The 26751-nt window shown below is 41.9% G+C and overlaps 1 protein-coding gene across 2 annotated transcripts in view; it reads left to right on the top strand.

The window, feature by feature from the left end:
- The window catches only part of ASAP1 (ArfGAP with SH3 domain, ankyrin repeat and PH domain 1), a 362131-nt gene that overhangs the window by 227523 nt on the left and 107857 nt on the right, over positions 1-26751 (top strand). For both annotated transcript variants that reach the window (XM_049853747.1, XM_049853748.1), the window contains exons 5-7: positions 4445-4590; positions 26099-26173; positions 26661-26710. In XM_049853747.1, the coding sequence (XP_049709704.1) occupies positions 4445-4590; positions 26099-26173; positions 26661-26710 (271 nt within the window). The remainder of the gene's footprint in view (positions 1-4444; positions 4591-26098; positions 26174-26660; positions 26711-26751) is intronic.

Raw genomic sequence — 26751 nt, forward strand, 5'->3', positions numbered from 1 at the left:
GACTTTTTCTCTTTTTCTTAGTATTTTGTAAGAATTCTTAATGTATTCAGGATTATATTTTTTCATGAGCCCTATGTTTTCCTTATTCAATCTGTATGCTGAGCAAATAATCCGAGAAGCTGGACTATATGAAGAAGAACGGGGCATCAGGATTGAAGGAAGACTTATTAACAACCAGCGTTATGCAGATGACACATCCTTGCTTGCTGAAAATTAAGAGGACTTGAAGCACTTACTGATCAAGATCAAAGACCATAGCATTCATTATGGATTACACCTCGGAAACACTGGTGACGTAGTGGTTAAGAACTATGGCTGCCAATCAAAAGGTCAGCAGTTTGAATCCACCAGGTGCTCCTTGGAAACACTTTGGGGCAGTTCTACTCTGTCCTTTTGGGTCGCTGTGAGTCAGAATTGACTCAACAGCAACGAGTCCCCGCCCACCACCACCACCACCACCACCACCACCACCATACATCAAAAATCCTCACAACTGGACCAGTAAGCAGCAACATGATAAATAGAGAAAAGATTGAAGTTGTCAAGGATTTCATTTTATTTGGATCCACAATCAACAGCCATGGAAGCAGCAGTCAAGAAATCAGACGACACATTGTGTTGGGCAGATCCGCTGTAAAAGATCTCTTTAAAGTGTTAAAAAGCAAAGATCTCACCTTGAAGAGTAAGGTGCGTCTGATCAGAGCCATGGTGTTTTCAATCACGTCATATGCATACTAAAGCTGGATGAATCGACGCCTTTAAATTGTGGTGTTGGCAAAGAATATTGAATATATATACCATGGACTGCCAGAAGAATGAACAAATCTGTCTTGGAAGAAGTACAACCAGAATGCTCTTTAGAACCAAGGATGGCAAGACTAGGTCTCATGTACTTTGGACATGTTATCAGGAGGAATTAGTCCCTGGAGAAGGATATCATGCTTGGTAAAGCAGAGGGTTAACAAAAAAGACAAAGACCGCCAGTGAGATGGATTGACACAGTGGCTGCAACAATGGGCTCAAGCATAACAACCATCATGAGGATGGCGCAGGACCGGGCAGTGTTTTATTCTGTTGTACGTAGGGCTGTTGTGAGTCGGAAGTGACTTGATGGCACCTCACAGCATGTTTTGCAAATATTTACCTTCTGTTTGTGGTGTGGTAGTCATTTTGCTCTCCTTATACTATCTCTAGATGAACAGAACGTGTTTATTTCCCTATGTTTTTCCCCTCTCACTGGTCTCCGCTACACTCCTCTACCACTGGGCCTCCTCTCCCCGTGGCTCTTCTCCTGACTGGGAAGCTTTTCTGACCAGCTCAGTGGGTGGCCCCGTGCCCCCTGGCTGTGGAGGATGCTGTGGACAGCCATTTACTGTGCTGCTGCACCCCTGCCCTTTTCTCTCCCAGCTGGGGTGGTCTCCTGCACAGGTTGGTGCCAGGTTCTCCATGGCCGTGGACAAACCTCTCCCTTCTCCTGCTTGATCCCTGCCCACCCCAGGAGGCAGTGCCCTGAGGTAATTCCTCTCTGGAGTGAGAACAGATTCCCTAATTGGGAGCCAGAGTTTCCTTGGTGCCCACTCAAGCAAATGCTGGCCTCTACCCCGGGTGCTTTATGGTGTTTTCTTTAGTATGCTGTTACCTGTTGCCTGTAATGTTCTTGCCTCAGTTCTCCTTTTTAAACAACTGAGCATTAAGTTTCTGCGTCAGAGTATTTATGGACATTAAAAACCACCACACCTGATGAGTTAGCTTCTCTCGTTAAACCTAACCTGCTCCGTCCAGGTTTTGTCCATGTGTTCATTTATCAAATATTAAATGGGTACCTATTATAGGCCATGTAAGTAAACAACATATTTTCATACAGAGGAAAGAAAATAGAGTCTTTGCTCCTGCCATGTAAATAAATCCATTGTAGACAGATTAAAGATTTAAATGTTAAAAAGTGAATAAAACTATGTAAACCAAGTATTAGAAGGTGTAGGAACATGCTTGAAATAAAATTAGAGCCCTTCGTCATTCTGTATAAACAGAAACATTACATTGAATTGAAACACGAAAACCAAAAATTAGAAGGGTTAGGAACGTAAGCAAGGCACCAAAAGCCGTTTAGGTGAAGATGGATGTATTTGACTACATATAATTTTAAGTTGTATGATTTAGTTGAAGTTAAAAGACAAGTGAGGGAGGATATTTGCCACACATATTACAGAACATTACTATCCCAGGTACAAGGCAGGCCTGTTACAGATTGACAGGGAAAAGACAAGAAATGGAAAACTAAGCAGAGGATGTAAACAGGCAGAAAAGGAAATATTAATGGACAATAAAAGAAAAAATATTTTACAATACTCAGACTTACTACAGTCAGGGATTTCACAAATCTCTGTGACAGTTAGAAAAGAACAATAACACCTTATGCTGCTGACACTATAGGGAACTAGGCCTGGGTTCAATTCCCAGCCAGTGCACCTCAGGCCCCTACCTGTCAGTGGAGGCTTGCGTGTTCAGCGGAGGTTTCTAGGCTAAGACGGACTAGGAAGAAAGGCCTGACATGATCTACTTCTGAAAAATCTGTCATTGAAAACCTGTCTGGATCGTAACAGTCCCATCCCATTGTGCAAGGGGTTACCAAGAGTTAAGGCTGACTCCAGGGCAGCTAACGCTATGCTATTCGCTGTTCACGTTGCTGCTGGGCACGGGAATTACTACAGCCTTTTTTGAGAGGAATGTGGCAACACAGAATTTGAAATGTTGTTCGCTTTCTCCCCCAGCAGCCCTGCATTTGCAAGCGTATATTTCCAGACTTAAAGTAGCTGAATGTCGGAGCTTGTGTGTGATAATAGTTATGGCAGCGCTGTTTTTCTGCAAAAAAGCTGCAAACAACCTGAAAGTCTCTCAGCTGGGGAATAGTTACAGAATTGTGGAGGAGCCTTGTATGAAATGTAATCAGTTAAGATAATTAATTAGATTTATTTGTATTGAATTTCATGACCTTTATTGGGAATCTTATGTATAATATGATCCCATTTCAGTTTTCAAAAACTGAGGAAAGGGGTGAAGACCCCTGTATTTATTTGAGCGTGTGCGTCTGTGTGTTTTAGCAGAGAGAAAGCTTTCTTCGATACACTTCACATTATTAACTTATTTCAAGGAGGTGGGATTGGAGAAGAAGAAAGGAAATTATAATTTTTATCTTCCTATACCTGTAATAGCATGTGAATTACATTTATAATTTTAAAAACAAATGGAACTAAATTTTTAAAAAGGGTTATTGGTGTTACAAAGTACGTATGGGGTAGTATAAAAAAAGTATCACTTTCCCCTTTATGCCAGCACTGTAATTTATGACATGTTATTGGAATTATAATTCATTGTATTTTATATGCCTGGCACATGGTCAATGCTAATTAAATATATTTGAAAGGAAGGAAAACTAACAAGCAGCTCAAAGTTGGGGGAGAATTCACTACACACACAAGTGTCTCACTGAGCGCTCACTATGTCCCAGGCCCGGTGCTAGGAACTAGACACGTTGTCGTTAGTTGCTCTAGAGTCAATTCCGGCCCGTGGTGACCCTATGCGAGCAGAGCAGAACTGCTCCATGGGGTTTTCAGTCCTGTGTTTTGTTGTTATTAGGTGCCGTCGAGTCGGTTCCAACTCATAGTGACTGTATGTATGTACAACAGAATGAAACACGGCCCAGCCCTGTGACATCCTCACAATCGTTGCTGTGTTTGAGCCCATTGTTGGAGCCACTGTGTCAGTCCATCTCGTTGAGGGTCTTCCTGTAAGGTGTAGATATTAGCCTCATTTTATATATCAGAAAACCGGAGCTCAGGTAGGAGAAATTTATTCACAAATAGTGGATCTCTCGTGTGTCAGCTAAGTAGCAGACTAGTAAGGTAGCAGGTCCCAGGTGGTGAAAGCAGACTTCCAGCGTAGATCCGTCTGAGCCAGGCCTGCACGTTTTCCAGCAAGAGATGGTGTGTGAAAAGGTGTCTGACAGATGCTAATCCTCAGACCTGGTGTTTAGACAAAGAGAAAATTAAGGCTAGTGACAAAGAAACATGTTAGAACACATAGATTTTCTTGGCATTCCCAAGTTGATTTTCTAACAAGAATTTTCTCCTTGTTCCCTGATAATCATCGTTTCCTAGTTGCTTGAAAATGTGATGATAATTTGACACCTCGACCTGTGGGGAGTTGTGAGGATTAATTGGACTGAGGTAAATGCCATGAAATAGAAAGGAAAGACCTCTTCTCATAGACTGAGTTAGAACATTCAGTACATTGCTGACTACCTTCTGGGCTTGTTCGGTAAATAATTGATGCAGCTTCGCTTTGCTCTCCTTTGGAAGAGTTTCTCGTCATCAGTGTTCCACCTGACTCTCCATTGTGGCAAATAATAGCTCAGATTCATTCTTTCTTCCTTTTTTTTTTTTAGACCATGTACAAAATGAAGAAAACTACGCACAAATTCTTGATAAGTTTGGAAGTAATTTTTTAAGTCGCGACAACCCAGATCTTGGCACTGCTTTTGTCAAGTTTTCCACTCTTACGAAGGAACTGTCCACACTGCTGAAAAATCTGGTAAGCTGTTTCATAAGGATTTTTCACAATTACAGCCTGAACAAGGTATAATGAAATCATGTAATGAGAACAATTTAATAATCTCCTCCCCAGCCCTCGGTTATGGGGTGGGTTTAAAAAAAAAAAAAAAAAACCTTTTTAGTCATAGACCTCATAGACCTAAGTATGAAGTCCCATTGAAAGAAAATCCCATCATGCACTTCCTAGAATTTGTCCATTTGGCCCAGCTAACACCAGGGTAGTTTCATCAAAACCGAGAGAAACTGGTTAATTTGAGTTCTGTTCCACGTTCTAGCATCATTTTTTTTTTTTTTTAAGTAACCATCAGCCAGTTTTGCTCTTTATTTGGCTAAAACAACGATAATGATTTCTATGTAAAACATACATTGGAAGTGTACATTATAAGTAAGTATTACTTTTCACTTGTGTGATGACGATAATGCATTTTGGTCCCTGGCTTACGAATAAGTAGCCCCCCAACAACTCTCCACATTTTTTTAACCCTCTTCCCTCCCCTCCAACCATGACAAAGGCTTTGCGATTAATTGTGGTTTCAGAAGTGGAGGACAGAAAGAATCCCTGAAAATTTGGGACACTAGAGGTGCTGACCCTACAGGTGTCATGGATTGAATTATGTCCACCCAAAAATGTGTATATCAATTTGGCCAGGCCATGATTCCCAGTATTGTGTGGCTTTGCTCCATTTTGTGATTGTAATTTTATGTTAAAGAGGATTAGGGTGGGATTGTAACAGCCTCCTCCAGGTCACATCCCTGATCCAGTGTGAGGGGAATTTCCCTGGGGTGTGGCCTTTTTATCTCTTGATAAAAAGGAAAGGGAAGTGAGCAGAGAAGGGGGACCTCATACCACCAAGAAACAAATACCAGGAGCTGAGTGAGTCATTTGGACCCGGGGTCCCCATGCGGAGAAGCTCCTACTCGTGGGGGAAGGTTGATGAGAAGGCTGACAGAAAGAGAAAGCCTTTCCCTGGAGCTGACGCCCTGAATTTGGACTTCTAGCCTACTAAAATAAATGTCTCTTTGTTAAAGACATCCACTTGTGGTATTTCTGTTATAGCAGCACTAGATGCCTAAGACAAAGGGGCAGACTCAGAGATGGGGAGTAGCGTTGTCTGGGCATCTCCGCATTTTGCCACACCACCGTCACGCTGTACTCCACTTAGAGGTGCACATTCAGCATAACACCACTTAGACTGGCCGCTTGGGTTTTTTTTTTTTTTTTTTTTTTTAAGGAAGGTATTTTTCTGAGAGTCAGTCAGACTTCCAAGTGAAAAGTTTAATCAGGTCCCCTTTCTCTTAAGTTCCAAGAGATAAGGGTACCAGGAGGTTGAAAGGTGTCAAAGAAAAACTATTTATATTAAACTTTTCTTCAGAGTTAACTCTTCTTGGAAGAGGAGGAAGCGTGTCCTCCACATCCCCTCCCCCCGTCTCACTAGCACACCTTTGCCTCCTTTAAGGATCCAGGATCCAGGGTCAGCGGGCTTAGTAGAGTAATTGTATCAAATAGGCTTCTGTGGCCTTAGGTGGGAGCCTTGTCATAAATCCATTTGTTAAAAACAGCTAGCTTACAGATGAAATACACCCTATTTGAAAATGAAAACTACCTTTCTGCGATGTAGTAAAGTGAGTATTTGACCCAGCAGGGTATTCTTTTTTCTGTCATTCTAGATAAATGTATGTGCATGTCCATCTTCTGGCAATTTAATTCTAATTGGGGGTAAGAATTAGTCTTATTCACTAAATCATCTAATCTTAAAGAAAAAAAATTGTTAAAAATAGCAGCATTTTTTATTTTCAAAAATGTGAGAAAGGATCATTTGGACTTAGGACCTACGTATTCCTCAACTTTAGGTGTGTTTGACAAATTCGTGATATTTCTGTAAATCTTAGATTATTTAAATCTCTTTTATTCAGAAGAGAGCCCTCGTTTCTCCTTCCTCTGGGGATTGCCTGGCTTTTGCTTGTGCATTGCTGACAGTGTGTGGTGGGAAGAAAGGAAGTGAAACAAGCCTCTGACAATTTACTCTGGTGATAGCTGGTAAAAGGCTTGCTGGGGGAGGAAGTTCTGCTTTCCCTGAAGTACGTGTTTTCACGTGGATATCTTGCTAACCTTTGGTTCCCAGGAGACCAGATGCATTTAGCTTACATCAAGAGTCATCACCTTCAGCTTTCACCTAAAGCACAATAAAAAAAATAAAAGAGTCACCCCCTCCAACTTTGACCTAAAGCACAATTAAAAAAAAAAAAAAAGTCGTTACCTCCAGGTTTCCTAGAGGAATCCATTTCTGCATCATTACAACTGTGTGTGCGTATGTGCCATACGCACAGGTCAGGGGCCACTCAGGAAGCATTCATTGTCTGAGTTTGTTTATCTGATACATTTGCTTATGTCAGTACAAACACAACTATTATTTATTGAATGTTTATAATGTATCGGGCAATGTGGTGGGTGATTTCCATGGATTATCTCAAATATTTAACACTTAAAACAATCTTAAAATTGTTATACCTAAAATCCAGATGAGAAAACTGAACACACTGAGATTATATAACCTGTTAAGTCACGCTGTTAGGAAGCAGACTTGAACCCCATCGTTCTATCTCAGAATCCATTGTCCTCGCAGCTCCACTCCACCTCTGCACCGTACGTTTGGTGGTTCTACCTACCTAACTAGAAGTGCCCTTCCACCAGACACACCAGAAGCTGCAGGCCTTCTGTGTCTAAGAAGTCTAAGAAAGATCTAAAGGAAACTGCCAGAAGACCTAATTCATTTCATAAAAATAGAAGCAAAGCATTTCCCTTTGAAGGCAGTGTGGCATTCTTAATGAGAGAGCATGTCAAAGACTGTAGTCTAGCTTGGTTACTTAGGGAATGCTATTCTGGTTGAATAAAAAGGCAGGCCCAGGAGTTGATACAGCCTGAGAAGAGCCAGCTCGTTCCCTTTATTTTTAACCAGGAACGGAAGTGTGAACCAGACAGGTGGAGGGGGACATGCCTTGGAGCAGTGGCTCAGGGGAAGCTGAGTTCCCAGGGTGGGAGGGTTTCTGGAGCTGGTTGCTCCCTACAGTCCTGGCTGGTGAGTTCAGGGGAACCCTTCACCCTGATAAAGCTCTGAAACGCTCCCTTGGGAACAAGTATTTCTCAGAAGATTCCTGAAAATCCTCTTCTTGTAAGGTAGTGAAGGCTAGAAGCATTAATTAGTAGTTGATACAGTTAAAATTTAAGGAGTAAGGTAAAAGAAAGTACTTTTGGTATTTTAAGACTTTCTAAATCATATTCTCAATTCAACCAGCAGTGCCTCCTGTGTTCCATTTGTGCTAAGCAATGAAAAATGTAATCTTCTAATTAAGATTTTGCTTGTAAGGAGATAAAAAGAAAGGGTCGATTTGGGGCCAGCTTTTGACTGACTCCATATAGGGAAGATTTTTATTGTTTGAGTTACCTGTAAGTGACTGGTATTGCAAGTGTAGTGTTAGTTTCTGAAGGGTGGTCCTGAAAAATACCAACCAAGTGATGGTGACCACTCAGCCACCGCTTAGATGTCTTTGGTTTTTTGTACCATCCGTCCTGCCCCTTCTTCTTCATTCCAACTTTTTCGTGATTATGGAAAGTATGATTATCAAGTGAGATGTTACAGGAAAACACTCAGTGGCGACACAGATGTGGTGTTAACATCCCTTAGGGTCAAAAAAAAAAAAAAAGTAGTCTTAATTACCCACCTTCTAACTTTTAACAGACGCCTGAGGACTGCAAAGAGCATTACACTTGAGACTGATTGATTGCTTTGTGAGCTCATACCAAAGCTGATGGACCAAGCCAGTTTTAAAGTAATTTGCTTTCCTTACTCACCCCTCCTGCCCCACCCAGCAATAGGAAATGGGCCTTGTCAAAAGTTGTGCTACCTCCTAATACAGGGTTAGAGAGGCTATGATGTGTAGATGGTAGGAGGAGTATCAGTTGTGGTCTCAGTCAGACCTGGAACCCCAGTTCCCAGTGTACTAGCTCTATAGCCTAGGGGAATCATGTAGCTTCTGTGAGGCTAGTTTTCTTCTCTGTAAAGAGAAATGTATCTATCTCACTGGTGGTGGTGGGACTTGAGGGAAATCACAGGAGTAAATTACTAAGCGCAGTACCTGACATGGAATTTGCTTCAATACAAGCTTTTATGTTACTTGCATGTTCTCATTGGATCTTTACAGTAGGTCCCAGCATAAGGGCCTAGCATCATGTTATCTCCCATTTTACAGATCAGCACACCAAATCTCCAAAAAATAACATTCCTGGTAAGTGGTGGAATTAGGGCTTGAACTCAAGATCTCTGACTTCAGACCACGCGCCGTTTCAGCAGTGCCATCCTTTGCGTGGTCACTGCTCCCAGGTGAATAGCTGATTTCTTCCAGAAGTCAGTCTTCGTCATGTTTGAAGATATGTAGGGAATGGTGCCTCCTAGTGGTGAGAAGCCAGAGAAACGTGGACATGATCAATTTCATTGATGTTTTGTGTTTAGTAGATTTGTGGCATTGTTTTACATTCATGGACTTTGAATTTAAGGAGACCTGGGTAAAAATACTCAGCGACTTCATATCTTTGTGACTTTGGCAAGTTTCTGAAGTTCTCTGAACTTTGGTTTCTTCAGTTTTGTAAAATGGGATTAATAATACCTCCTTGAAGTGTTTGTTCGTGATTCATTCAAATACTTGTTGAGATTGTACATGAGCACTGTGGTTAGGCAGTAAGAACACAGCATGGCCCCTGACCCCTTGGAGCTTACATTCTAGTGGAGTTGGCTGTGAGGTTTAGAAATAATTTATATGAAGCACCTACCATAGCATCTGGATCACAGTATATGCTTGGCAGATAGTGGCAATTATTTTTAATAATGACAAATATTTCTTTAGTTGACTTAGCAGTCTCTGAGAACTCATCTTCTTCTAGTGAAAGATGCCTTCCTAATCAAAGCCACCTCCAGGCATAACAAACTTTATTTGTTGTTCCTGGGACGTAGGGCTTCCATGCCTTTACACAGTCCTGCCTTCTACCTGCCCTTTAGCAGTTCATGTATTAATGATGCTTTCTTTCTTTACGATGTAGCTTCCTTGTTTTAGGGAAAAAAAGGCAGGAAGCTCTTGAATTTCAGCCTTTTCTAAGTGTTTTTTGTTGTTCATTGGATTAAATATACAGCACCAAAATTATGTCCAACTTTTTACTTTTAACCATTGCAAGGCAAGCGGTAAAATCCCTGCTGGCTAAACAGTTCTCTGTCTACACCGTTTCCAGCATCAGTTTCCTGTGATCCTGGCAAAGAAGGACTCAGCCAAGAATTGCATCCATTTAATTCCCCAGCCACAAAATGGGGACAGGAAAGGAGTAACTGGTGGCTTCAAGTTAGAGATTTTCAACAGGAGTGGAGAGGCATTTCAAAGCCAGATCCCTTCAGAAGCTCTCCTGTGGCACCAGGTTTAGAAAATATATGTAAAATCTCTTTTAAAATACTAGGAGGTGCCCACCAGGACTCTCCATACATCTGGTTCCTTCGCCTCCCTGAGCTTCTGGACTGTTCTAAAGCTTGCATAAGAGCCAAAGTCTCATTTAACAGTTAGAGGGCAGTTACTGCTTCAGAGCTGTTGAAGCAGAGCAAGATTTCTCCAGCCACATAGCATTTCCTGTTTGCAATCTCTGACTGCAGGGTATTGTGGTTTGGGCTAAGGGTTGTTTTTTTTTTTTAATTTTTCTGCCTTTTTTTTTCCCCTCTGATGAAAATAGTTGGTAATGTGCAGATTGGATCTAGATTTATAGCAAACAGATTATTTTTCAAATTCTTTGGAATATTGAAAAGCATGGAGAGCACGCATATGCTCACTGGTGAATTGGTAGCTCCTGGGTGCCCAAAAAAAAAAATTATATAATACATTAAAAACCTTATCTTTTTGCAAAATGGTAATCCATAATTGCGAGGTTTCAGTGTTTGATCTGCCAGACATCCTCTCATGCCCTGATAAGCTTCATTGCCAATTAAATCGTGGGGCATTTCATGAGCTGAGATCCGTCCATGTGGGTGGGTAGGACAGGGGAAGGGTTTTCTTTTCCTTTGCTGTTATAAAAGTCATACATGTTTATTATAAATTGTTCAGAAAATATGTAAAGTCTCTAATAAGAAAATAAAGATCACCACATAATTCTAACTTCTGACTTTTACTATTTAAGAGTATAGTATGTCCTTTGAAACAATTACATAGGTTTATATGTGCGAACGGTTGGGCATTTAGCTACTGGCTGCAAGGCTGGCAGTTCAAACCCATCCAGAGGTGCCGTGGAAGACAGGCCTGGTGATCTGCTTCCACAGAGTCACAGCCTCAGAAACCCTACGCAGCAGTTCTGCTCTGCATGTGTGGGGTCGCCATGAGTTATAATTGACTCAGTGGCACCTAACAACAACAAATACATGGATAGTGACAATTACCAAAAAAAAAGGTGATCTTCCAGGTTCACAGGCTCGTATCCAAAATCCACAGGGTTAGATGTGTTTCACAATTTAGAGTTATAACAGAGTTCTGACAGGTGGTAGGGCACATATACCAGTATGGTACGTAACTTCCGCCAGGGGCTTCTCATGCAGGTCCTCATAGCCACACACAGTCCTTTGTCTGCAGAGAAATGTGTGAATACTCAGATGAAGGCTATGAAAAAAAAAAAAAAAAAGGCTATGAAGAGTGTCAGAATTTGCCACCGAGTGAATTAGGGTCAGGCCAGGTTTTGCTGCCAAATGAATTAAAAAAAAAAAAAACTAGACTATAACCGAGTGCCTATATAGACTTTGAATTTTTCATTCATCAGTACAGGTATATCTTTCCTAAAACCAACATACAGACATCCTGATATACTCCAGGCTGAATTTTTAAATGGTATGTTTTTACTTGGGCTTTTTTTTTTTTTTTTTTTAGGATTTATATTGAGCATGTTTTAAATGGGAAGTTCAAATAATGCTTTAAAGTAGGATCGAATTTTCAACTTGTAAAGTTTGCGTTCCGTGAATAACACTTTTCATTTAAAATGTGTGTGTGTGTGGTATGTGCATGTGGTCGCCAAGGGTTACTCCTCCTGAAACAGACTCACAGAGCAGCATTTTGATGCTACCATTTTGACGTTTTTGTTTTAAGGCAGTGGGTCTTTGCCTGGGGCAGGAATGTGCCGCTGAGGGGCATGTGAAATGTGTGGGGTGTGTTTTGGCTGTCATAATGGCTAGAGGGAGGTACTGGTGTTGGGAGGTGGGGCAGAGATGTTCACAGTGCCACAGGATCCAAGACAGTTCCATACAAGAATTATCCCTCACAGAATGTCCGTAGCTCCCTACTGAGGAGTGCTCTGCTGTCTTCAGGCTCTTTCCTTCCATGTCCAGAAAAAAAAACAAACCTGTTGCTGTTGAGTCCATTGCAACTCATAGCAACCCCACGTGTTACGGAATAGAACTACTCCATAGGATGTTCTTGGTTGTAATCTTTACGGAAGCAGATTGCCAGGCTTTTCTTTGGTGGCACCACAGGGTAGGTTCAAACCTTTCAGTTAGCAGTTCAGTGCAAACCTTTTACACCACCACATGAAATGACTTACCCGTGGTCACACATATTTTTAGAAAAATATTCCAACCAGTTATTTTTCACACCCATTAAAGCACAGAGGAAGAGAAAGGGGTTTGTGAGACAGAAAAGGAAGAAAGACAAAGTAGAGAAAACGGTTGCTCATTAGAGGAGAGGATTACGTTAGCCATAAGAGAGGACTCCTGAATGTCAAGGGATAAAATTCTGAAATGGGGCAGAGGAGATTACTGTGAGGTTTCCAGCAGCCATGCTGGGCCTAGTGCAGCTGGCTCCCTTTTGTCTGGAAATGGTGGTATTAGAAGAGTGTGAGGCACCTTTCCCTATGAGTTTTCTTTGAAACACAAACCCTGTGTCATGTTCTTTGACAGAAAAGTTCTGATTTCAAAATGAATTGAGAAATATTACATATTATATCCTCCCATACCCTACCATCAAGCCTTGGAGATTTACAGTACACATTTGTATATTAAAGGCCTTGAAGCATACCACAGTAAAGAAACATGTTGGATTCAGTGCTGTCCTAACATAGTAGACAATAGACCTTTTTGTTACTGTATAAAACATGGAGCCCTGGTGGCACAGTGGTTAAAGTACTTGGCTGCTAGCCAAAAGGTCAGCAGTTTGAAGCCACTAGCCACTCCATGGGAGAAAGATGTGGTAGTCTGTTTCTGTAAAGATTACAGCCTTGGAAACCCTATGGGGCAGTTCTGCTCAGCCCTACAGGGTCCCCATGAGTTGGAATCAACTCTAAGGCAGTGGACAGGAATAAAACATTAACATTCACGGAACCCAATTTGGGAAATGCTGATTTAGCTATGGTTGTGTATGAAGAGAGGCTGGATCAGTTGAGATGTTTGTTTTTTGTTTTTACTCCTTTTCGCTTTTCAAATTCCATGTCACTTCTAGAATTTTATTTGTATTTTAATATGTAAATTCTGATCATTTTAAGCTGGCCCCTTCTTTACACTTAACCATTTCTTTTTATTTCAAATTATGCCTTTTGGTGGCCTTTGTATCTTTAGGTTTAAACATGAATAAACAGCCTACTGATTCATTCTGAAACTAGTAGTATCTTACTACATCTTCCACTAAAAAAATCATGAACCTTTTAATCTCTTTATTGCCTAGCAGTGTTAAGCAATTGGAAGTTTAGAGAGTTGGCAAAAGTAGCATGACTTTGAGGTCAGATATAACTGAGTTCAAAGCTCTGCTCCGTCACTTCCCGAGCTAGGTCACCAGAGGCAGTTTCATTCATTCATTCATCCAGAAAACAGGGGCATCACAGAAGAGGGGCCCTTGAGCCGAACTATAAATAATTAATAGATATTTATGAAACTCTTATTTATTAGGCTAGCAAAGGCTGTTTTCCCTAATAGAAAAGTGTTAATTTTATAGGGAAAGACAGGGATGGGACTTGGACTAGATTTAAATGACTTCCTGCTTTTGATTGCTCACAAGTAGAGAAAACTTGTTTGGTTTTCTGGCAGCAATTGGCATCACAGGTCTAAGGTCTAAATTTCATTTCTGCCAGGGTGGTCTTGAAATATGGCAACCGACAGATGTTGAACATCACAGCCACCGCTTAGATGAATTCTTTGAATTTTAACATTTTCGATGAGGAGCAAGTGAAAGGAGTCTTTAAACATGAAGACATGTACCAGGTGGAGTAGGGCAGTCCGGGCAGAGGGAGCAGCAGGCGCCTCTGATTCCTTATCTGTTAAGTGGGGACAGTAGTGTCTACTGTGAGGCATTACCCTGTCCTCCCAGTACACGGGCCCAGTGCAGCCAGCTCCCTCGTGTCTAGGAATGGCAGGACTGGAAGAGTGTGAGGTCCCTTTCCTTAAGAGTTGTATGTATGTGCTTGTATGTATTTATTAGAGTTTTTAATTGTGTTGGGAAAGTGTTTACTGGTGTAGAAGTTGGTTGTTGCACTACGTATCGTAATGTGTGATAAAGATGTTTAATGAAGGCAAAGAAAATATGATTTGTTTTAACTTACAGTATGGCTTTCTTCTAGTTTAAACAGCAAATTATAGATGACATGCATAGAAATGAAATTAGACGTCTGAAAGTTGATGGTGAACTAAGTGATTATCATTTCAAGCACAGTAAAGAAACCCTCAGAGTCAGGATGTCTTTTCCAAACCAGGGCCTAGCTATATATGGTTTTTCGCGTTGGCTTTTTCATTTATCTTGGACTTACAAATCTTAGCTACTCCCCTTTCCATATAATTACCCTCAAATGAAATCAGATGCTGCACATACCGCCAAGGCAGAGAGTGCTCACATTTTCATTCTTGATGTTGGAGATGATGTTAAATCTAACCCACCATTTACTTAAATTGAATTAGACAAACTATAACTGCATTTTTTTAAGGTAAAGAATTCTGCTATTCCCTGAGACTCCTGTACCTCCCCATTTTTCTCTGTAACACTGTGCTGCTCAGTCTTGTCAGTTCCTGATGTCTTTAGCAAATTGGTGTAATTTAGTTTGTGCTTTTCCTCGGGCCTTGTCCAGATCTCCCAGGGCTGTCTGCCCGTCCCAGTCACTCATCTTTGTTCCCTCTTCGTGGTAGTTATGCCTCAGACCTTACGCAAGTGAGGCCTTCTCTAAAGGAACTTTGGTTTTTTTCTACTTTGGGGAGTGCTTCTTCCAAGGCGGTAGTTCCCAGCTTGACCACGTACCTAGCTCACCTGGAGAGCTTGATAGAACACAGACTGTTGGGCCCCACCCTCACAGTGTCTGATTAATTAGTTTTGGGTTAGGGCCCAGGAATTTGCATTCCTAACAAGCTTCCAGCGTTGCTGGCATTGCTGGTCCGGGAACCACACTTTGCAAACCACTAGTCAGAGAGGGTTGTTATTTTGAACAGAGATCCAGAATTCCTTACTGTTACAGAAAAGCTACAATTTTCTCCCTCCACATTCTTAACTGATTATTATTCTTATATCTGACGTCTAGGTTTTATCTTATACTAATAAATAATCGAAGACGCTGAATGAGCAGTACGGTGCTGGTTGATTATATTGCCCTCTTGTGTTTCTGTGCCATATTTCTTTTTAATGACTTTTCGAATACAAAAATACCAGTTCATTGTTAAAAACTTGGGAAATGCAGGGGGGAGAAAAAGTAAAATTAAAATTACCAGTAACCCTACAGCCCACTGTTAAGGGATTGATACATATCCTTCTAACCTCTTTCCACTTAGACATACATCTTTTTTTCTTGACGTGTTTTTTTTTGTTTTTAAGTCATGTCATTTTTTAATAACATTGGGTTCATAATGCACTGCTGTTATATAACTGGTTTTTCACTTAGCTATGTATCTTAATTTTTTTTTTTTGCAAAATATCATAAGAGAATATTTTCCACAGTTTTTGTAGCCTGAGAATCTTTTTGTTCGGTGGAAGCTTGCAGCCCAATGATACAGAGCTGCCCTGGTTGAAGTAGGGCAGGGAGCCTGGGGCCTCTTTTCCATCCCCAGTGGCAGACCCTAAGGAGGGGATGTAGGCACAATGGATAAAGTGCTCAGCTGCTAACCGAAAGGTCGGCGGCTCAAACCCACCAGCCATTCTGCGGAAGAAAGATGTGGCAGTCTGCGTCTGCAAAGATTGCAGCCGTGGAAACCCTCTGGGGCAGCTGTCTGCCCTGCAGTGTCGCTGTGAGTCAGAATCAACTCAACAGCAATGGATTTGTGTTCTGATTTTTTGTTTGGCCCCTAGCCTTCGGTTTTAACAGTTGTATCGGATGCCCTCTTAGGTTTGCACTGTAATCTACTTACCTGGTGACCTATTTGGAACATTCCCAGTTTCCATTTCACTCATTTTTTAAAATAATAATAGGGAGCATGAAATCTCTGAACATGCCCACGATTGTATATTATCTAGATACTGCCTGAAAACCATTCATAATACTGTCACATCCCCTTCCTTCGCTGCTGCGTAAGAGTCATGAGGAAACGGGAAAAGCTGCCTGTAGTGCGAGGCCCTGGTAGTCATAGTCACTTCCCTGCTCAGGTCAATATAAGACGCTCACTTTCTTGAGACATGTCAGACTTTTCCAAGAGGTTGCGTTTATAGGCCCTTTGTTTTATAGTGGACATTACGGACTATACCAGAAAACTTAGGATTGTGATGGGAGTTATGAATTGACGCTTCTAACTTCCAGTTTTGCTATAGAATTGTTTAGTTGCTGTTTTTATGTGATACTTTGTTGGCTGGAGGGCCAGGGCTGCCCTCCTGCTCTTGAAGCAGTTTGAGCATCTCCCCGTAGCTGTTTAACCAGTTGGTCTGGACTTTTTTCAGCTGTGTTTAACTGTATCTCAGTTCCTTATTTTAAGCTCTGAGAATATAACTGGAAGGTATTTTTAGAGACCTCAGAGGAATTCCTGGGTGTTGGCAGTTTGAACCACCCCGAGGTGCCTCAGGAAGAAAGGCCTGGCAGTCTGCTTTTGAAGGGTCACAGCCGTGACAATTTGTGGAGCAGTTCTACTCTGAAATAACCTGGGGTCCCCATCAGTCGGAGTCGACTCATGGCAGCTGGTTAGAGATCTCTCATTTTTTTGGTGGTTGAGACGAGAAGTGTCCTGGTCAAACTTACACAGCCAGCCAAAGGCATTTTCAAGTCTAGAACAGGTCTCCTATCTCTGTCCTTCCCCAGTCACCAGACAAAGCCTGGTGGCTATTGAACAGACCTTAACCTTGGTCTGTCACCCCAGCCATATCTTGGGAGCAGGTCTAACCCTTCTTTCCCTCTCCTGAATCTTACCCTTGCCCATCCTATTCTGATGCTGAGCACTCCAGGAAGACCAAAACTGGTTGAGACTCTGGAGCAGTTCTGGGTCTCAGAAAACAGTTCTTCTGATTTGGAGAAGCATTGGTTTGTGCATCCATTTACTCAGTGAACATTTTACATGGTATCTATAGCATGTCTGCATTGTGCTAGGGGCGTGATGTGGCACCAAAACCAAACCCTTTGCTTTTGAGACGATTCTGACTCATAGCAACCCTGTACTGCAGAGTAGAACTGCCCCATAGAGTTTTCAAGGAGCAGCTAATAGATTCAAACTGCCAGCCTTTTGGTTAGCAGCAATAGTTCTTAACCACTATGCCACCAGGACTCTGATGATGTGGGACAGTGGTAGGCAAAACAGTCATAGCCCTACCTTGAAGGAGGTTTGCTCTAGATGATAAAGAAATAAGAAGTGATTGTAAAATCATTGTGAAAGCGAGCATATTCTGCCACTGATTGAGACTAACGGGAGTTAGGGAAAAGAGATGTATTTAGAATGGTCAAGGCCACACTGAGGAAGTGATTTGAGACTGGAAGACTCTCTGAAGATAGCCAGAGGAAGAGTGTTCCAGCTAGCTGATGGAAGAGCACATGTGAAGGAGAGAGCTCCGTGGTTCCCAAGGCTGAAAGAAGGCTGGCGTGAGGGAAGTGTAGCAGGAATGGTGGAGGGCCTTGAGACTGGTTGGCTGGCCAGACCTAGACTGGAAGGGTGGATTGGAATCAAGTTCGGTGGGAAGCCATTGATGGATTTTGAGCAGCAGAGTGATATGATCTGATCATCACTTTAAAAGATCATTCTAATCACCACTGAATTTTCTACTCAGGGCCACGATAGCTGCATCTCGTGATTGAAAGGGAGAAAAACGTGAAACAGAACTTCAGATTCTTAACAGATCCAGACTCACTGGACCCATTGAGACAGGAGGAATCCCCAAGACTATTGCCCTGAGATACTCTTTGTATCTTGAACCAAAACTACCCCCTGAAGTCACCTTTTAGATAAACAGCAGGTCAGCTTATAAAGAATATTACCCTGGGGTACTATGCTGTTTTTTCTTTTAAAAAATCATCTATATGAGACAGAATGATCAACAGTTAGTTTAAAGCATAGCCGAGAAGGTTGAGGGCCAGTGAGACTAGGTTAATGGGAAGAGAACATCTAGGACAGAAATGATGAGAACAAGTCGCTGGGTCGGTTTATGTCGGTTCTAACTCCTGCTGAGAATTAGCATTTCTAACAAGTTGGCAAATGGTGCTAATGTTGCTGGTTAGGGGCAAATTCTGAGAACCACTAATAGAGCAGTGTTCTCAAAATTTATTATACATAGGAATCACCTGGGGATCTTATTAAAATGTAGATTCGGATTCAGTATATCTGGGGTGGAAATACAGATTCTCAGCAGGGGTTCAAACCCCAAGGAAGCCCTGTAATGTTGACACAATGTGAAGAATGTAATCAGTGTCACTGAACAATATGTGTATAAATTTTGTTCAGTGGGAGCCTGTTATACTGTATATAATTGAATCAGAAATACAATAAAATATTATTTTAAAAAAATCACTAAGCATGACACAGGAAATGAGAATGGCCTATGGAATCAGAATGTGAAAACCTTAATTAAGTACCTGACCGTCAGCTTTACTCACTGTTTGACCTTGGACAAGTTACTTAACCTCTCTGAACAGGTGTCCTCATTAATGATGGAGACAAAGACTTCTGCAGAGTTGTTGTGTGCAGTAACTTTAGGTAACATGTTAAGAACTTAGCGCCCTCCATCACTGTAACAGTCAGTCAAACTCAGGCTGCTCTGCCTAGAACGCAGGCTAACGGGTCCATTATCTAACAGTTACAGACACTGCCTTGCAGAATGAAATACAAAAAACTGACAAGAACTTTGAGACTTACAAATGGAGAGAATGTGCTGGGATGTGAAGGGCCTTTAAGAGCCTCCCCCCACCTCAAAATATCTATTTCAGGTCCTGAAATGCTGTCGTCATAGTTCTTTCCCGCACCACTGGTGCTGAGCTTTTCAAGTATAAAGAATCCTATTAAAAAGAATAAATAAACCCTAGCTACATTTCATTAAGAGTCTTTGTGGTGCCTGACATTTTGTATACATTTCACCTACTGACTATATCTCAGCTAATGTTGTCTGTGAAGTTGGCCTTACCATTCCCACTTTACAGGTGAGAAGAAAGTGACTTGCCCAAACACACACTCATCTAAGTAGATGTCACCTGCTTGGTGGCGCAGTGGTTAAGAGTTCAGCTGGTGGCTGCTACCAAAAACATTGGCAGTTCAAATCCACTAGCTGCTCCTTGGAAACCCTACGGGGGTGCATTCTACTCTATCCTCTAGGGTCACTATGAGTCGGAATCCACTTGACGGCAACTGGTTTGGTTTTGGTTTACCATGTTGCGGTTTACCGTTTTGCGTTGGACCACCTGAGTACTGGGCATTTGGGCAGCTGTGAAGGGTAAACTATTCCACATCCCTGAGCAGGGGGTTGGGAACGTTTAACTAACATTCAGCTGTCTTAAGCACCCTCAACCCGTGAGCAAGTTTTCTTTGTTTCCCCTTAATGCATATGCAACCAAGTAAGACAAAGTGTGGTTTAATAGGTCAGTAGTGGCTGATAGTAATTGCTCATTGCAGGCAGAGAGTATGTTACAGTTTTCAAGACATTCTGACAGCTGTAAACAGGTAATGCTGCAGACAGTTTATTGATTTTGGGTTGGAGTTAGACCTGGTTTGTGGTTTGACCCCTCCACTTAACTAGCTGTGTGTGTCTTTGAGAATGTTACTTAATAATACCTTGCAGGGTTATCAAGAGCACCAAATGAAACAGTGCGTGTGAAAGCAGCCAGCCCTGTGGCCTAATAGGAAGTGGGAGCCTGACGAATGTGCATCCTCCGTTGGTCACTCACAGCAAGGTGGCCATGGTTGAGGAGGGTGTTGGTTCGCCCATTTTAAAACAGGGCTTTGAATCTATTACTTGTGGTTCCAACCCCTGCTGAGAATTTCCATTTCCACCCAGATATATTGACTCAGGATCTACATTATTAAAAAGAATCTACATTTTAACAAGATTCCCCAGGTGATTCTTACAGATCTTATAGACATGTACGTAAGAATCACCCGGAGATCTTGTTCATCTGTAGTTCTGATTCAGTATATCCGGGGTGCAAATTTTGAGCAGGGGTTCGAATCTGAACAAATCAATTCGAAGCCCTGTTTTATAATAAGAAAAATGAGTCAGCAAGGTTAAACTTCTGCCCAAAGTCATCCAGGCAGGAGTGATGAGTGGCCACATGCCTTCTCTGTATCGTTAGCCTGGCTAATGGCCTGATGACAAGGCACCAGTTTTAAATAGTCGTTTCAAGGCAGTAACTCTCTAGGGCATGAAGGAGTTAACACACTAGCCAGAACACCTAATTTCTACCAGGGAACCGTGGACGTGGACTTAACTGTGGGACCTGGCTCGTTATTCTAATTGGGTTTTCCAACGTGTTGAGCAAGTCAGCACATTTGCATTATTTGCACCAGCCTTAGTTTCAGAGAGAGATGGTTTCTGTCTGCAGAGGGAAAGGAGAGAGAGTGTCAGAATTCATACAGCATGACAAAGCAAACAAATTATGTCCTTGTTAATTAACAGCCGATGCACATGTAGGTGTCTTGGAAGTACCATTGGCATAGCTGTGCTGCCCTCCTCTCTCGGTGAAGAAAACGCACTGCTGACCCCACTGCCCTTCTATTCCCTGCTCCAGCAGGGTGGCACGCTGGTGGGGCATTCGTTCAGCCCTTAGGGGACTCACCTTACAGGCACCTAGGGGCGGCAGAGACAGGTCTCTGCCATCAGGGGCTTGGAGTCTAGCTGGGTAACAGGCAGACAAGCCAGAAATTCTAGTACAGTGTGGATGGACTGCTTCTTGGCAGCTGCCTTGGGTTCCTTAGTGAACAGAGGAGGGAAGGTCCTTCCCCTTAAAAAGCATACCTTCTAGGGATGAAAAACAGGTGATAAATAGGTAAACAAATAAAATGATTTCCCTTTGTGGTAAAGCTATAAAGTAGTGAGAGGAAAAAAAAAGGACAGAAGATGTGTGTGCTTGTATGCGTAGAGGAAAAACTATTCACAAAGTCATCTCCAGTGGCTGGAATTATGGGAGCTATTTTTATAATTCCTGGCAGTGCCTAAGAAATTGTAAGAAATAGAGGGTTATTTTTATCAAAGCCAATATTAATTGTTTTGTTTAAATGAGTTCCTTTTGCATAAAAAGAAACCAAACCTTATGCCATTGAGTTGATTCCGACTCATAGTGACCCTGTAGGACAGGGTAGAACTACCCCATAGACTTCCAAGGATCACCTGGTGGATTCAAACTGCCAACCTTTTTTGGTTAGCAGACATAGCTCTTAACCACTGCTCAACCAGGGTTTCCTCCTTTTGCGTAGAGAATGGATAAACTTCAACCTTCCCCTCTCTGATTTGTTCCAAATTTCTGGTTGGGTTTGATGTACATACTGGCACGGGGAATATTCCCTTCTATGAGGAAGGAAACTTCAGTAGGAATCTGTTTGGAGAGCATTTTAATGTGTTGATTGCTTGATAAAGTAGGTATACTTTTCAAGACATGCTTTTCAACTTCCTGTAGACTTGGATCGTGTAAAGAATTTACCCATCCGCATTGTAGAGCAATACTCCAGCAGTGCTCTAAATATCTGAGAAAGTAGGGTTTTCTTCACTTGAGATGTCCAAGGAAAGAACCTTTGTTTTCCCCTCAGTGAATATCTCCTAAATGTTTTCTCTTGAGATTTGTCTGCTTTTCTTGACCACTCTGGGTATCTTGATAACAACACTCAGGTAGTTACCACTCAGTTTTCACTTAAAACAGTCTCTTTTGCAGTTTTTCAAATTAACCTACTTTTCCTCAGGTAAATTGGGAAGCATTTGTAAATTTTAACTTTTTTTCCTGTAGCCCTTTCATGGGCTAGTGGCTGGGAAGATTCTGAATTCATAATATTCAATGTTTTGCTTTCTTGGTTTCTTATCAGCCCCCAAGAGCGTGTGTGGATAACCACAAAGAAATTCTTCATTCTTGGGGTTTTCTATCAGTGCATCTGTAGTCCATTCCCCACCCCACTCCTGAGGCCTAACCACAATGATGATATTGAAAGTTCAGGGTGTGTGAGTTATGTAGTCAGTACATGGATTTTGAGGGACTTTTCCTTCTGAATAATCTTCAAATTCAGTACTAACCACAGTTTCATAATTCTCTTGTTTTTGTTATTTTATAATAAAGCCTTTAGGTCAAGGTGGCAATAACATTATTTTTTTCTCTTTCATTTCCCAAAAGGATTTGAGGCATTGATGAAAAACATAATTTAGGACTAAAGTTTTAAAAGGTTCATAATCACTGTATTTTCATATTTTCAGTTTTTCCAAAATTTTACTTACAGAAATCTGAAGAATGCAAAAAAGTGCACAGTAAAAAGCCTCCTCCCAACCTTGCCCCCTCGCCACCCAGTTTTCCTCCCTGCAGGGAACCAGTATCAGCAGTTAGCTGTGTCTTCTTTCAGAAATAATTTAAGCATATTGTTGTTGTGTGCTTTTGAGTCGATCCCAACTCATAGCGACCCTATGGGACAGAGTAGAAATCTGTAAGGTTTTCTAGGCAGAAATCTTTATGGAAGCAGATAGCCAGATCTTTTCTCCTGTGGAGCCACTGGTGGGTTTAAACTGCTGACCTGTTGGCGAGCAGCTGACCGTTTTAATTGTTTTGCCACCAGGGCTCCTTAATTTAAGCATGGACATGTGTTTTTCATCCTTGTATACAAATCCTTAGACACCGTAAAGACTGTTTTGGACACCTTGCTTTTATCACATTAACAGTATATCATGGGAATATCTCCAAATTTGGGCATATAAAGGGCTTTCTCATTTTTATGGTGATTGTTTGGAGGTGCCATGTTTTATTTAACCACTCCCCCGTTGCTGGGCACTGAATTATTTTTATTTTTGTTGTACTTTAGATGAAATTTTACAGAAAAACCAGTTTCTCGTTAAATAGTACACATTGTCTTATGACATTGGTTAACCACCCCACGATATGTTAACATTCTCCCTTCTCAAACTTAGGTTCCCTATTACCAGCTTTCCTGTCCCTTCCTGCCTGCTAGTCCTTGCCCCAGGGCTGGTGTGCCCCTTTACTCTCATTTTGCTTTATGAACCTGTCCAATCTTTGGCTGAAGGGTGAACCTGAGGAATGACTTCATTACTGAGCTAATAGGCACCACCTAGTTGTACTGGGCCCAGTCTGGTGGAGGCTGTGGTAGATGTGGTCCATTAGTCCTTTGGACTCATCTTTGACTTGTGCACTGAACTTGCCATCAGTATAAACAGCCCTGTGGAGTGGAACCTTGCACACATGATTCTGTATTTCATTCATTCTCCAAATATTTATTGTATACCTACTCTTAAGTTCTGGGGATGTAGCAGTGAACATACAGACCCCACTCAAGGCGCTTATATTCAAACTGGGGAGACAGCAAACAAGTGTGGAAATAAACACATGTATATTGAGTTTATGTTAATGGTGTAAAGTTTTGGAAAAAGATAGCGATAATGGCACAGCTTGAAAAATGTAATCAGTGTCATCGAATTGTAAAAGTGAAACTTGTGTTGGCGAGTGTTTTGGTATATATATCTTCACCACAGTTTTTAACAATATATATATAAGTGGTCAGGGATGGTAAGAGCTTTGAGGAGAAACAAGGCCGGGATCTCCATGGACAGAGGAAGGGTAAGTAGTGGCCTGAGTAGTGCATGTGGGCTTGGGCCCCTACCTCACTTTTACCCAGGATCCACACGGACTTCCTAAGACCCACAGAATAGGAGACTCTTGGGAGATTTGAATCCAGGGAATTAAATTATTGAGGACTTGAAGCAAAATATTTTTCCAGCCATTTGTGTAGGGCAGAGATTAATCTTTTTTCCCTCCCCTCTCATACCCTACCAGGACCAGTTGCCTTCTAGTCAGTTCCAACTCATGACGACCCCTCGTGTGTCAGAGTAGAACCGTGCTCCATAGGGCCTTCAATGGCTGATATTTTCGGCCTAGATCACCAGGGCTTTCTTCCAAGGCACCTCTGGGTAGATTGAACCTCAGCCTTTTCAGTTAGCAGCTGTGCGTGTTAACCATTTGTACTCCCCAGAGACTTCTCACTCCCTAGATGAGTGTTTTTCAAACTTTTCCCATTATTACTCACACACCTCCCTATCCCCTGTGTGGAATCTTGTTTTGTTTTTTTTTTTTAAAACTATATTTTTCTTGTAATCACCTCCTCCCAATGAAACTGTAATACCACAGTTATTAATTTATATACTGTGGCCCCTTGGAGGGCCATAAACCATTATAATATCTAAGATTCCCCCACCCCCACCCAAAGATCCTAGACCCTGGCAGAATGTAGACTCTCCATCTGTGACCCTCAGTGCCACGGACCTCCCAGCCAGGCTGGTTCTCCGTATGGGTGGTGTTAAAACCACAATGACAAAGCTGTCTTGGTAGGAATCTCTTTCTTTTTGAAATAAGAAAGACAGAATTGGTCGTTACTGACCAAGGCCCTCTGGTGGCCTGCACTGGGAAACTTTCCTTGTGTGTAAAATTGCTGGTAAAGAGGTAGGATGACTTGCGAGCAAGCCCAGAATGGGACCAACAGGAAGGGGCTAGGGAGAAGGTAAGAGCCAAAAAGGAAAGGTCTTCCTGTGTCGTGTCCCTCTCTGCACACTCTCAAAACCGTATTCATACTTAACATCCCCTAGATTGTAAAAATAAACATTTATTCAAGCACATACTGGGTGTCAGGAGTAAACTAGAGCTTTTCACATACATTGACTCATACCATCTTTACAGCAGTCATTCATGATTGCTTATAATATCCCCACTTTATGAATGTGGTGAAGAGGGTCACACACAAGGCCCACAAGTGTCAGCGTTGGTCCTTCTCGCACCTCTGTCCCCCTCTGCCTCTACAGAACACGTAACATCATAGCATGGGTAGAGCTGGCTGAGTCCTGGCTGCCTCTCTCCCTACAGAGGGAGCTCTCCCAAGGCAGGAAAAAAAAAAACAGGAGCAGTGTTTTATTCATCTTTGCCTGCCCAGTCTCTAGCATTGAACATGGCACAGCATAGGTACTGGGTGAACAGTTGATGGAAGGATGGTTGGTGGGATGGATGGACTGACAAATGAATATATCTACGTGTGAGAGATTATTCCTTGAGTGAGGGAACCCTGAACCTCTCCATCTGTAATCTGGTTCTGCCTGCCGGTCCTTGCCACGTGGTTCCGCATTGCTAAGACTGCTTTCCCCAAATCATTGGGGATCTCCTTGAAGGCAAACTACATCATACTCTCTCAGTCCTCGTTTTGCCTTCTCTCTCTCTCCCCAGCATTCACACTTCTCCATTCTCCTTTGGCTTCCCTGCGACTCTTCTCTCCAGCTGGATGGCACCTCCTTCTCTGTAGACTCTTTTTGTACCAAAATCAAGGAGACCCAGGCCAGGTTAAATGAGATGATGTGTGTAAAGCCCTAAACATCGCATGGGATGTGGTAAATGCTCAGTCAACATTGTCGTTGCTAGTCGCAACCGAGTTGGCTCCAGCTCTTGGTGACCTTGTATATAGCAGAACAGAACATTCCCCAGTCCTTTGCCGTTATCATGTGTATGTTTGAGTCCACTGTTGTGGCTGTTCTGCCCGTCCACCTCATGGAGGATTTCCCTCATTTTTGCTGACACTTCACCACCATCATGTCCTTTTCTGCTGATTGATCTTTCTCAATGATGTGTCCAAAGTAAAAGAACCGAAGTCTTACCATCCTCACTTCTAAGGAGCATTCTGGTTGTATTTCTTCTAAGACTGATTTGTTTGTTCTTTTGCAGTCTGTGGTATATTCACTATTCTTCACCAACAACGCAGTTTGAACACGTCAGTTCTTCTGTCTATATGGATCACAGCAGTTAACATTAGCTGGTTTCATTGTTCTTTATGCACTTTCTGTTTTAACTGTCTCCGGTCTTGTCTTGCTTTGATTTTCAGCTCCAGGGTCTGAGCCACAATGTGATCTTCACCTTGGATTCTTTGTTAAAAGGAGACTTAAAGGGAGTCAAAGGAGTAAGTGTTCAAAAATTCGATTTCACTTTATCTTGAAAGAATTGATTTTTTTTTTTCCTTTTAAGATCATAGTAATGCTTGTATTTAAAAAGCACTCTGAACATTCTTAGCATAAAAAAATGTTCTTGGAAAATGGTCGTTCCAAAGATGTGCCACTTCACATAATGTTATTGACAGAGGAACAAGATTAGTTGCTTGCAGAAAGATTGGTGGGAGGCTAGCAGATGGGGGAAAGGAGCCTGAATCTGAGTCTGGGCTCCACTACTGGTGACCTCATAACTGTGGACTGACTCTCTCCGAACCTCTGGGGCCTGCTTCGCTAGTTGGATCAGGAATGCCCCCCTTCCTACCTCTCACAGCTTTATCATGTGTGATAAATGGCGGAATGTGCGTGAAAACATGTTGGTTAAGATGTTATTTCAAAATTATTCAATAACCTTAAAAAAAAGTAAATAAATACAATTTCAATTTCTTTTTCTTTTCTAAGGATCTCAAGAAGCCATTTGACAAAGCGTGGAAAGATTATGAGACAAAGTTGTAAGTGTTTTTGTTTTGTTTGTTTTTTAATGGTGTCCCCA

The sequence above is a fragment of the Elephas maximus genome, chromosome 15, assembly GCF_024166365.1.
Source record: "Elephas maximus indicus isolate mEleMax1 chromosome 15, mEleMax1 primary haplotype, whole genome shotgun sequence".
In the NCBI taxonomy this organism is placed as follows: domain Eukaryota; kingdom Metazoa; phylum Chordata; class Mammalia; order Proboscidea; family Elephantidae; genus Elephas; species Elephas maximus.